General features: G+C 45.7%; 1 protein-coding gene across 1 annotated transcript; it reads right to left on the bottom strand.

Moving 5' to 3' along the window:
- Nucleotides 1-3,274: 3,274 nt before the first annotated feature.
- SMIM7 (small integral membrane protein 7) lies at nt 3,275-13,083 on the bottom strand. Its single transcript, XM_047776692.1, has 5 exons — nt 12,999-13,083; nt 12,875-12,916; nt 12,349-12,401; nt 8,905-8,995; nt 3,275-4,371 (listed from the first exon to the last, which is right to left on the bottom strand). The coding sequence occupies exons 1-5, from the start codon at nt 13,022-13,024 to the stop codon at nt 4,356-4,358; spliced, it is 228 nt and encodes a 75-aa protein (XP_047632648.1). The 5' UTR covers nt 13,025-13,083; the 3' UTR covers nt 3,275-4,355.
- Nucleotides 13,084-13,553: the final 470 nt, after the last annotated feature.

Here is a 13,553-nt window from a genome sequence, read left to right as displayed (position 1 = left end):
GTGGACAAAGAGCCAGAAGAATGTGTACCCAGTGATGCTCTCTGGGGTAACATGATTATGGGCGATTTTTTTCCCTTACAGCAAAACTATATTTTATAATTCTTCTACAATGAATGTGCATTGGTAGTTAAGACACTTTAACACAAAATAAAACAGGAGTTCCTGTTGTAGACCAGTGGAAACGAATCTGACTAGCATCCATGAAGATGCAGGTTCGACTCCCAGGCTTGCTCAGTGGGTTAAGGATCCTGCATTGCTGTGAGCTGTGGTGTGGGTCACAGATGTGGCTCAGATCTGGCGTTGTTGTGGCTGTGGCACTGGCCAGCCACAACATATGCTGCAGGTGCAACCCTACAAAGACAAAAGTAAAAAATTAAAAAAAAAATAAATAAATGAAGCAAAACAAAAGCCACTAGAGTTACAGTGATGGTACATAACACACAGCCTCCACGTAGTCTGGGAAGTACCAGTGAGGGAAGCCAGCAAATGTCACAACGATGGTGACCGCAGTGGCATTTATAACAGCAGACAAAGTACAAGTTCAAAGTACATATGAGAGGGCCAGCGAGAGGGCCAATGTTAAAGAGGGATTTATTGGCGCGCACAGTAATTAAAAATGATAACCACGAAGCCTCTCTGGCAGCCCAGAAAACAAGAAGGAAATGATGCCGACATGAAAACAGCAGAGACTCACAGACATAGAAAACAAATTTACAGTTACCCAAGGGGAAAGGGATAAATCAGGAGTTGAGGAGTAACAGACACACACTACTACATATAAAACAGATAAACAACAAGGACCTACTGTATAGCACAGAGACCTACATTCAATATCTTGAGATAAGCTATGGTGGAAAAGACTCAGAAAAAGAACATATATACAACATATATATAAAACTAAATCACTTTGCTGGATAGCTGAAACATTGTAAATCATCTATACTTCAATTAAAAACAAACCAAAAAAAAGAGAAAACGAATCCAAACTGCTTTATCCACTGTTGGAAAGTGGTTCCAATTTTTGAAAACGATGTGATCACTCTTTAACAGCAGGAATGCTGCGTGTGGACTGCAGGAATGAATGTAGGCAAGAGAGAAAATTCAAGCAGTGATGACACCCATACTGAGAGCTTATTAGACGCCACCCGGTCAAGCATCTGGCCCACTTTTAAGTTCACTGAACCTTACAACGACCCTATCAGGTGGGACTTTCAGGCCCATTTTGTAATAATAATAATAATAACAATAGCAACACCGGATCCTCAACCTACTGAGCCATCAGGGAATTCCTTAGGCCCATTTTAAAGACATGGAAACCGAGGCTTGGCAAGGAAAAGCCATCAGCCAAGGCCCTATCAGCAAGAAGAAGAAATGAGATTTGAACACACAACTTTTCTTTTTTTTTTTTGCTTTTTAGGGCCACACTTGAAGCATATGGAGGTTCCCAGGTCAGGGGTCTAATTGGAGCTGTAGCCACCGGCCTACACCAGAGCCACAGCAACGCAGGATCTGAGACGTGTCTGCAACCCATACCACGGCTTACCACAATACCGGATCCTTAACTCACGGATCGAACACAGGGATCAAACCTGCATCCTCATGGATACTTGTTGGGTTCGTTAATCACTGAGCCACAATGGTAACTCGTGAACTCACATCTAACTGACCCGGAACGTGAGCACTTACATGCTGTGGGACCCATGGAGCCCAAACTCAAACTTGGATAACCTTTGGTGCCAATGAGGGTTCTCGAAAAGCTCCCTAAACACCCATGTGTTGCCACTTTAAAAATGTACAACAGCCTTTGATATGCATCTCCCAGAGCTCCACTGCTTATAAGAACTTGACAATGAAAGAACAGTTCTCTGGAGAAAAATAAAACTATTGAAACAAAATCTCAACAACAGCATTCTCTTCTCTGCGCTCGATTCATTCCCATGACACACAAATGCCTCGCCTCATTGAAACCTCAGTGCTTATCTGAATAAGGCAGAGAGGTTTCCTCACACCATTCATATGGCTTGAGGACTGATCGGCCAAGATCTTGGCACATCTGTTTCTGCTGACAAGAACACCAGCCTGGATCATGCCCTGCTACTTACAAACCATGGGGTGAGGCTCAGCCCAGATTTGACAAGGAAATAGATTATAGAAGCAATGAAGTAGAATGAATGATCTGAGCAGCAGGACAAACGTACTCGACCCCGGTCTGGCAAAACTGCACCATTATTACTAACTCTCAATTCTTTCAGAACAGCCTGTCACAATCATATTTGCCCAATTCCTGCCCAACATTTAGTGAACAAAATCTGAAAAAGAGTATCTAACATCGGGGGAGGGAGTGGGATGGATTGGGAGCTTGGGGTTAGTAGATGCAGACTACTGCCTTTGGAATGGATTAGCAATGAGATTCTGCTGTGTAGCACTGGGAACTATGCCTAGTCACTTATGATGGAGCATGATAATGTGAGAAAAAAGAATGTATACATGTATTTGTAACTGGGTCGCCATGCTATACAGTAGAAAATTGACAGAACACTGTAAACCAGCTATAATGGAAAAAATAAAAATCATTATTAAAAAAAAATACCTAACATTGCCTCTTGTCTAACTTTTTGACAGCCTCCACAATAGATGAATCCTAGGTGCTTCCCATGGTGTAATTTGAAACAACTCAAATTGAAAAGTCAACTTCTACTACTGTGTAGAAATTAACATTTTTTTTTTTTCTTTTTAGGGCCACACCTGCAGTATATGGAAGTTCCCAGGTTAGGGGTTGAATCTGAGCTGCAGCTGCCAGCCTACACTACAGCCACAGCAATGCCAGATCCTTAACCCACTGAGCAAGGCCAGGGATCAAACCTGAGTCCTCATGGATATTACTTGGTTTCTTAGCCCCCTGAGCCACAATGGGAACTTCTAACACAATATTTTAAATCAACTGTACTTCAATGAAATAATTTTTTTTTTTTTTCCTTTTTCAGCTGCATCCATGACATGTGGAAGTTCCTGGGCCAGGGACTGAATCTGAGCCACAGCTTTGATCTATGCCACAGCTGCAGCAACACCAAATCTCCAACCCGCTGGGCTAGGCCAGGGATTGAAACTGCACCACCACAGAGAAAATGCCGGCCTCTTAACCCGCTGCACCACTGCAGGAACTCTAATAAAATAAATTTTTAAAAAACTAAATAAAAGTAACAAAAAAGGTTTTTTTTTTTAATTTAAAAGAAAAAAAGCCAATTTCTTGGGTAAAAAATGTATAAACAAAAAGTCCTTTTTTGAAACAAGCTTTATTTTCAATGCTATTTAGTCCTAAAAGCCTGCCTATTTATTTTTCCTCGCACCAGGTTACCTACAAGTCAGGATTTCAAAAACCACAACAAACAAATCCAACACCTGTGGAATCTGAGCCCTGACCACCAGCATGTCATTTTGGCAATTAAACCAGGACTTCCTTCCAAGAAGCTTCTGTGCAAAATATTGTATTTCCTCAAATGAGGCTTACTGTTTTGCAACCTTGAAATTACCCACCAACAAAGCAGACCCCAAAAACCCAAGCTTTCAGGATTGGGTCCCAATATCACCACAAAAATCATTCTAAAAACTGTACAATGAATGGCCCCCAAAGTTACTTTAATAGAGGGCTTGAAAGCAAGGCAAAATTTCTCATAAAATCCCCATCCTTCCCTGCCAACTGTTCTGTACCTCTCTTCCGTGGGGATCAGTTATACTTCACCCTTCAAGTCCTGGGGACAACCTCAGTGGCACAGAGTGACTGAGCAGAGCCCGTCGGAATAGGGATGAAGTTTGGACCCAGACCCAGCAACACTGAACTTGCTTGTTCCTCATAAATGCAGCCCCATAAGAGGGTGCATTAAACTTAAAGGCCAACCTTTCTGTTTCAAATCCCTGGATAAAAAATATTTTTCAAAATCTGTATAATTTGAACCAGTTAGTATGGTTATTAAAAACAAACCAAGAAACACCCAGAAATGGGGTTCCAGTGAAAGCTTGGTAAAGGAGGGATTCTGATCTGATGAAACAATCTAGATTTGGTCTTTTATCTCTGGGGAATGCCAGTTATCACAGCCCCATGCATAAGCCCTCCTCAAACTCTTTTAGTAGACAGCATTTCAGTGCAGAGATCAAAGTGAAAATATCTTTGAAAAGAAAACAGTGACATGGCTGGGAAACTGTGTGCATCTTGCTGAACATTTTTTCCACCCACCACATGCTTGGGTTTTCTGGGAAGGTCACCAGTTTTCCAATCAAAACATTCTTGAAGTCGTCAGGAACGGAGGAAGAGAGACTCGGCATCTAAGAAGCTGTGTTCCTGGTTCCACATCTGGAGCTCAGGAGCCAAAGAGCCTGGAAGAGTCAGAGAGAAGACACATCCATGAGAATGGGAAGTGTTGCTATGAAAATACTTTCTGGAAATATTTTCTGGTTACTATTATTCAGATTATTTTACATCATTTTCTGAGTTTATATAAGTAACTCTTCTGTCACTCAATATAAACACAATCAACACTCCCAAAGTGCACACTTAAAAAAAAGTATCTACTTCCTATGAATCTGGAACAAATTATCTTAGCCTACTCTCCACTACCGCAAGCCAGTGGTGACGATCATAAATAAAAAGACCTTTGGGGAGTTACCGTGTGGCTCAGGAGGTTAAGGACCTGGCATCATCACTGCAGTGGCTTGGGTCACTGCTGTGACACACGTTTGAGCCCTGCCCAGGAACTTCCATATGGCTTGGAAAAAAGACCTGTGGGTAGACAATTATTAGGGTTAACTCTGTCCATTGGAGAAAAATTGGAGTAGAAAAGACCAATAAACTGTATAAAGGGTCCATGAAATTTGGGAATGGGTACATAGGCCTAAGGGGGTTATGACGTAGGCCTAAGGGGAAAACCATAGAGTTGTTAAAAAGAGACACAGCTGACCCTTGAACAACAGGGGTTTGAACTGTATGGGCCCACTTCTACACGGATTTTTTTTTTTCAGTAGTAAACACTGCAGTATGGCACAATCCAAGGTTGGTTGAATCTGTGGATACAGGGCTGTGGACATGGAGGGCCGACTGTAAAGTTATTCTTGGATTTTTGACTGAGGAGGGGTGGGCTCCCCAAACCCCCGTGTTGTTCAAGGGTCAATTGTATACAGGTGCTCTCTATATTATTTGTGTAACATTTCTATAAATCTAAACACTTTTCAAAATAAAAATGTTATTTGGAAAAAATAATAACAGATGGTGCAGGAACAACTGGGTCACCACATGCAAAATAATGAAGTCAGATCTCTATCTCACACCATACATAAAAATTAACTCAAAATGGATTATAGGAGTTCCCATTGTGGCTCAGAGGAAATGAATCTACTAGCATCCATGAGGACACAGGTTCAATTCCTGGTCTCCCTCAGTGGGTTAAGGATCCAGCATTGCCATGGGCTGCAGTGTAGGTTGCAGATGCGGATCGGATCCTGCGTTGCTGTGGCTGTGGTGTAGGCCAGCAGCTCCAGTTCAACCCCCAGCCTGGGAACCTCCATATGCTGTGGGTGCAGCCCTAAAAAGACAAAAAAAAAAAAAAAAAAAGGATCATAGACCTAATTACTAATTAAAATTATAAAACTTTTAGAAGGAAACTTAGTTGTACGTCTTTTTTTTCCTTTTAGGACCACATCTGTGGCATATGGAAGTTCCCAGACTAGGGGCTGAATCGGAGCTGCACCTGCTGGGCTACATCACAGCTACAGCAAGCCTGGACCTGAGCCGCATCTGTGACCTACACTGCAGCTTGCAGCAGCACCAGATCCTTAACCCACTGAGCAAGGCCAGGGATCAAACCTGCATCTCCGCGGATACTAGTTGGATTCTTAACCCCCTGAGCCACAATGGGAACTGGAACATCAGGTGTACATCTTTGTTACCTTGGGTTAGGCAATAATTTCTTAGCTATAACACAAAAAGCACAAGCAACAAAAGAAAAAAGAGATACACTGGACTTCATCAAAACTGTAGAATTTTGACACCAAAACAAGTGACACCATGAAGAAAATGAAAAGACAATCCACCAAATGGGAGAAAATACTTGCCAATCACATATCTGATAAGGGACTGGTATCCAGAATGTAAAAAGAACTCCTACAACTCAATAATAGACCAACTAAAAAAATGGGCAAGGGATCTCCATAGGTATTTCACCAAAGACATAATGGCCAATAAGGACATGAAAGTTCAATGCCATGAACCATCGCACAAATTCAAGTCAACTTTCACATCCATTAGGATGGTTATAAGCAAAAAGACTGATAATAACCAGCGTTGGCAAGGATGTGGGGAAACTGGAACTGTCATACACTGCCCGCGGGAATGTAAATTGCTGCAGCTACTTTGGAAAATAGGCTGGCTGTTCCTCGAAAGGATAAATATAGTTACCATATGACCCAGCAATTCTACTACTGGTATACACCAGAGAACTGAAAACTTAAGTGCACAAAAACTTGTACATGAATGTTCATATCAGCATTATTCAAAACAGCCCAAAGATGGAAAAATCTATCAACTGATGAGCAGATAAACAGACAAAAGCTTTCTTTGCTCATGGCATGTGCTCAAAGTGCTGGCCTAAGTCAGGGATCTGCAAGAAGCCACACAGTAAGTAGTTCAGGCTTTGCAAGCCTGTCAAAATGGTGCAGTCTTGCTACTGCAGTGCAAAGGCTGTGACAGACATGGGCATTATCCGTTCATGAAAACTTCATTCATGAAAACAAGCAGAGGGTAGACCTGGCCCATGGGCTGTGGTTTGCTGACCCCTGACCAAAGTGGTTATGCTGGCATCAGGAACTCTCAATCCAAGTAGACTTGGATGCTCCTAGAAATCAAAATCAGGATACTGGGCTACTGGCTAAACTAGCCTTGGGCTGAGCAGGGAGGTCACAAAGCCTGAGGCTACCATCCTGGTCATAGGCCTGCAAATGAACAGTGAAGGAAGCCAGGTGAGTAAGAGGGAATGATGAAGCCAAGCGACAGAGAAGAGCCAAATGATGAAAACCCACTGAATTTTTCCCTTCACATATGCTGTTTCTGGTGCTACCATGCCTCTCTCCATCTCTGCAAATGGCAGGCTTCCTCTCATTCTTTAGGCTTTTTTTTTTTTTTTTCCTTTTTTCATTTTACAGCCGCACCTGTGGCATATGGACACTTCCAGGCTAGGGGTCGAATCGGAGCTATGGTTGCTATCCTACACCACAGCCACAGCCACAGCCATGCCAGATCCAAGCCATGTCTGCAACCTACACTGCAGCTCTGGCAATGCTAGGTCCTTAACCCACTGAAGGAGGCCAGGGATTGAACCTACATCTTCAGGACACTATGTCAGAATCCTAACCCACTGAGCCACAATGAGAACTCGCTGGTTCTTTAGGTCTTAATTTCATTTGAATGGCACCTTTTCAGAAAGCATCTCCCTGACCTTCCTAAACTGGGAATCCCTGACCCATTCTCCATCTCACAATTGATATTCTCCCCCATTTGTTTATTTTATGTCCCCGTTACACTGTGTATTTGCTAATGGCAGGGACTGTGGTTGTTTTGGGCTCAACCGTAATCCCAGAGCACAGCCGTCAAAAGACAGTGGTGAATAAATGAATGGATGGGTGGGAATCTAAAGAGACAAAGGCTAAAGAAGCCCCTAAAGCTTCTACTTCCCATGAGGACTAGCTGTACTTCCTACACTCTCATGCAAATTTTTTGATATCTTCATGAGCCCTCTGTAACTAGGCAGGCGTCATCCAAGCTCCCAAATAGGGCCTCTCTGGGTATACATTACAGCCATCATTCTGGGATCTAAAATATTTTCCATGGACACAGAAACCCCTCCCCCCCTCAATCTCTTAAACCCTAGAATCATCCCCTCAAACCAACCATTGGGCTGGCACAAGGACAGCCCAGCAACCACAAATTAAGCATCTCAATGACTTGGCCCAGCCAACTTTTCATTCTCTTCATCTTTAGGGGAAGCAGACAGGGATGGGCCCAGCCTGACCTAGAACCCGAGTCTCCTTTTGTGTTTTTCTCTGAGTCTCACAATTCATGAACAGCAATATTGGAATTATGGCCCTGACACTGAAAGGGCATACTGGATTTTTTTAGCCTAATGAGAAAATAAAAATAGGCATTAAAAAAGGTTAAACAGGAGTTCCTAAACAAGTCTGACTAGAAACATGAGGTTGCAGGTTCGATCCCTGGCCTTACTCATTGGGTTAAGGATCCAGTGTTGCCATGAGCTGTGGTATAGGTCACAGAAGCAGCTTGGATCCCATATTGCTGTGGCTGTGGTGTAGGCCAACAGCTATAGCTCCAATTGGACCCCTAGCCAGGGAACCTCCATATGGCCACAGGTGTGGCCCTATTAACAAAAATAAATAAATAAATAAATAAAAATAAAGGTTAAATAAAATAAACTGAATATACTTCTGAATATACTTCTGCTGGTTTCCAGCAGGGAGGGAGCAAGACTCAGCAGCATGCCAGCTGTTCAAGCTGTATTTTCCACTTTGGCAGATACAGAGCACAGGCTAAGACAACAGAGCTGGTGAGAGGTAAAGGGGCCGTGGGTTCAGGGGAAGGCCTCTCTTGGCAGCTCCTGCCAAGTGACCGGGCAAAGCTGGGATTTGGAGAATGCCATGTCCCAATCGAAGCTCCAGCCTGGACTGTGGTGACATAGTTTAACTCCTGCAGACTCTGATTCCCTCTCTAGTGTGGAGAGTTCTTCCTTTGAGAGCAGAAAGCATGACACAAAAGTAAAGAGGCCCGAAAATGACCATCAGGTATGTCATCCTAGAGAATGACATTGAGGATAATGACAATGAATGAGACAGGAGGGCTGGACTTACACAATCATGCAGAACATCATGAAGACATTCCACAGGGCGATGAAGATTCGAAAGTATCTGAGGCTCAGCAAGAACTCCCGGATGTTGTCACCTGGAAAGTCAGAAAGCATTTTCACAAGCAGTGCTAACATTTCTATTGTCACAGCTGCAGTGTGCTTCTGTGGTCTCTGCCTGGCCCATACCCACTGTCCTCAAGTTCCAGTGGCAGTGTGGCTTTCCCTTTGGGCTGCCTGTTTCCCAACCCTCCATACTGGGACTACAGCTGTCACTGACCAAACCCATGATAGCACCAAGCCCCCAATCTCTGATTGGCTCAGGGAAGGGCACATGACCCAAGTCTGCCCAATGAGAGTCAGCCCTGGGACTTTTGCACTGAATACTGGGAAAGAGGCACTTGATTTCTGCCAGGCTTGCTGGGCTGGGAAGAGGTAAGCCCAGTCCTCTAGGCAGCGGTCAGCAAACCATGGTCCTTGGGCCAAAGCTGGCCTCTGCTACCTGTTTCTGTATAGCCCATGAGCAAAGAATGTTTTTTATATTTTTTAATAGTTTAAAAAAAATCAACAAAGTTACTTTGTGAGACACAAAACTTACATGAAATTCAAATTTTAGTGTCCATATATGAAGTTTTGTAAAATACAGGCATGCCCATTCATTTACACTTGTCCCTGGCTGCTCTCAACCTAGGAATTTGTTGCACCAGAGCCTGTATGGCCCACAAAGCCTAAACTATTTATGATCTGGCTCTTTACAGAAAAATGTGCCAAGCCCTGCTCTAGTATCTCCTCTTGTCAACACAAGCCAGCCTGATGGTAAAAACAACCCAGAAGGAAAAAGAGAGTTGGAGAGGGTCACATGCTAGAAGGCTGGTTTAAGCCCTGAATCTAGGTTGCTTGAGGACAATTCTATCCTTGGAAATTTCAATTTTCTTTAACCACTTTGAGCTGGTTTTCAGGGTTTACAACTGAAAAAGCATAGTAATCAGGCAAGTATAATGGGAATTCTGCTTTGGTGACAACTTACTCCAGTCCCCTCTGATGCCAAGGAATAGAAACTATTCCAAGAAGAGGCAGTTTGATACATTAAGATGCCAGAGATTTGGATCCTAGAACCTTCCTCTAGTGTTTTGCATTCATTGCCCAGCCTCTTGAGACTTCCAGAATGAAATAAACGGATCCAAATTAGGTAATCTATAAGGGTGTTACCCAAAGTACAATCTACAGATCAGGGCTGGAATACCAGGCAGGAGCTCAGAAACTTCCACAGCAATACAACATGACAGCTGCCTGGCACTGCTGCACCATCCAAGTGCATGATCAGCACCAGGTCTTGCTGAAAACAGTTTAGTCTAGAATTGTCCAACCCATGCGATTAGCCACATATAGCATAGCCTATGTTAACTGCTGGCCCAGCACAGACTGCAAATATCAGAGGCAGGTCCATCCTCAGAATGTCTGCAAGGTAATGCTTGGCAAGGCCCTTCTCTGAGCCTAGGATCACCAAAACAGGTTCTCTTACCATCAACAAATGCTGACTAAAAGCCACTTGTTCCAGGGAGTATCTGAGTTCAGGGGATACAGGGGAATGAGATGGGTGCCCCTGCCCACAGGAGAACAAATACTAAACAAGTAACCACACACCTCATAATTACCATAACAAGTGCCATGAGAGCTACAATGGGGGACCCCGAGCTGGCATGTGTCAGGAGGGGGGTGAGGTCAGAAGTAGCCTCGCTGAGAAAGTACTGGAACCTCGACCTTAAATGTGGGCTGGAGTTTACTGCCCTTCTGCTCAGGTGACCTGCGCCTCTAGGTGCCCCAGTTTCCTCCTGTATAAATGGAGATGATGGGGGACTGAGAAGGCCTTAACATAGTGCCCAGAACACAGGAAGCTCTCAACAAATGCACCCACTATGGTATTAGGGGTCAGTCAGGCAGAGGATGGAGTGGGAAGAGCATTATCTCCAGGGGCAGCAGCCAGCACAGAGTCCCAGCCTGAAAGCCTTGCAGGAGCCCTCAGTTGGAGAGAAGCCACCGTTATGACCATCCTTGTCACCAATGCACCCACCACTTCCAAGCCCAGAGGCCCAACCTCCAACCCACCACAGTTCCAATTCAGATCTACAGTCCACAGACACTGGGGATGGTACAGTGCCTTCCATGTAGAGGGTAAACAATCTATACAGCTGCTGAATGAATGCATGAATGAATGAGTGAACTGTGTAGCCATGAACATGATGGGCCACATCTCTGAACCTCAGTTTCCTGTAAAAGGGAGGGGGAAATGCTTCTTAGAATGGAGGTGGAGTGAAACACCCAGAGGGAGCACCTAACGAGGCAGCTACCACCCAGCAGGCCCCCAGGGAGGAGAGCTGTCCATCTTCAAATTCACTGCTCCTCAGGGTTCCTACTGTCCTTGTGCAACACTCCATCACAGCACCCACTGCCTTGATTGCAGTGTCACCTCCTCAGAGGGCCTTTCTGCCACACAACCCAGCCGGAGCAGCCACCCCATCACTATCTTCACCTGACACCTTCTCCTTCACTGTCTGTTCTTTGTTTCAGAAGTGTCTGTTCCACCCCATGATAGTGCAACCCAAAGGCAGGAATTTTAATTGTCTTGTGCCCTGCTGGGCCCCCAGCACCCAGCACAGTGGCTGGCACACGGCAGGTGCTCAATAAATGCTTGGAAAACAAATGAATGGATATGACAGGCATGTACAGGTCCCATTAGACTCCAAGTAGTTACACAAATCAATTCAGCAGGAGGTATAAATTCTAGGGCCTCCATGGGCTGGGCAGATGGAATGACATAAAAATAAGAGGGCTGGGGCTGGGCTGAGGTAGAGGCCACACGCCCTGCTTCAGTGGGGTCCTGCATCTCGACTCCCATTCAATAGGTGCCAAAAGGTCACTTGAACTCACAGTTGTAGAGTGTTCTGATTTTTCTTAAAAATCAGACCTCTGAATTTTTACATAACATCTCCTGATTTACCTGAAAGCCAATCTAATTGAAAATTAAACAAACAGGTCCACAGCATGCTGAAAATAATAGCTATTTGTGAGGCTGTTCATTCACTCATTCATTCATTCCTTCATGGTGGGAATCTTTGCACTGCAAGGACACAGAGATGAGCCAAAACAAGCTGGAGCCTCTTCTCTGGAGTGTAAGGTCAAGTGTGAGGGGCGACTTTACCAGATGATAGCACACATAAAGAAAAATTATAACTGTAATAAATGAGATAAGTGCTGACCTATGCAGGGAGGTCTGGTAGGAGAAAGAAGCGGGTGACAGAAGTGGATAGAAGGAACATCACAAACTCAGGCCCACTACATGCACACGCACATGCGCGCACACACACACACACATACTTAAAAAGAAAACTGGTGAGAAAGAACTGTCTTCTCTGAAATGTACCAATTCCAGAGTTCAGAAAGAAGGCCTTACCTGTGCTCGGTTCTCTCGACTCCTCCCCAAAGCCCTGCGTGTCTTTCTTTTTCCTATAAGGAGAAGCAGACAGCGTCTACTTTCAACAGGACAAAGAAACCTTTTAGTCCCCGGGCCCTGACTCCCAGCTCAGAGGGGAGCTCTAACCTTACCGCTGATTTGCTGTGTGACCTCGCTGTTCAATAATCCTCCCTGCCCCGCCCATCACAGCTATGCCTGCAGCCACGGACGGTGTAGAGAGGGTGGTCCGAAGGTGCCAGATGCGGGGTTGAGGGTACAGGCTAGGGCTAAGAGATTCTTGGGTGATGGGCCTGAGGCTCTCGTGCTTGTGAGCAGAGGGATCTCAGGAGAGTCCGATTTCAAGTCGCTGTGGCATGGAGGGTCACAGGAGGATGGCCCATAATGAAGGCGGGGCCAGAGGGCTGGGACTTGAGGGCAGGACCCGCGGCGTAGGAAGGGCTCAAGCTCTCGGGGGCGGGGCTACGGGTCCCCCGGATGGAGCTGCGGTCCAACGCGGCCTACTCACAGTTTAAAGTTGAGCACCGCCCCGGCGTTCATCAGCAGCGTCCTGCAGAGGGAGAATACGGTTACATGGGCCGCCCCTCACCCTGTCGGGCCCTCCCGCCCAATCTTCCGGTCCCCCTAATTACCCAAACAGCAGGATGTCCCCGATCATCGTTACGGCCGGAGTGTCTGTCAGAACAGGAAGCGGAAGCCTCTGGGAGGGAGGGCAGAGGAACACGAGCCGACCAATCTCGAAGCAGCTCTGGCAAGGGCTGAGCCAATCAAAGACCAAGGCAGTCAGGGTCCCGCCTGCTGTAGACCAAACCCCCTTCAGAAAGAGAGAGCGCCGCTCCTTGTTGGGGCGGTCCAGAGTGTAACCAAGAAAGGGCGGGGCGGGGACCTGACGTCTCCCAGGGGCGGAGCCATCTGGGGGCAGAATTGGTTCACCAATTGCGAGCCAGTCGCGCAGGCTTGAGGGACCAGCGCGCCGGTGAACTAGAGCAGCAGCTTCTGTTGTGGGGCTGGGGTCTCGGATGGGGCTTCTGGAGAAACACGGTCCCCTGATCTTTGAACTGCATAGGGGAATGGGTCTTGACAGAGTGGGCTCTCCAGGGCATGGAGGCCCAGATTGATTGGACTCCAAAAGGGCCTCCTCCCGGGCTCCACGGGAGCCGGGATCCCACACTAGACGGGCAGTACCG

Source organism: Phacochoerus africanus, chromosome 4 (assembly GCF_016906955.1).
Source record: "Phacochoerus africanus isolate WHEZ1 chromosome 4, ROS_Pafr_v1, whole genome shotgun sequence".
Taxonomy (NCBI): Eukaryota; Metazoa; Chordata; class Mammalia; order Artiodactyla; family Suidae; genus Phacochoerus; species Phacochoerus africanus.
This window is presented reverse-complemented; position numbering and strand designations above follow the sequence as displayed.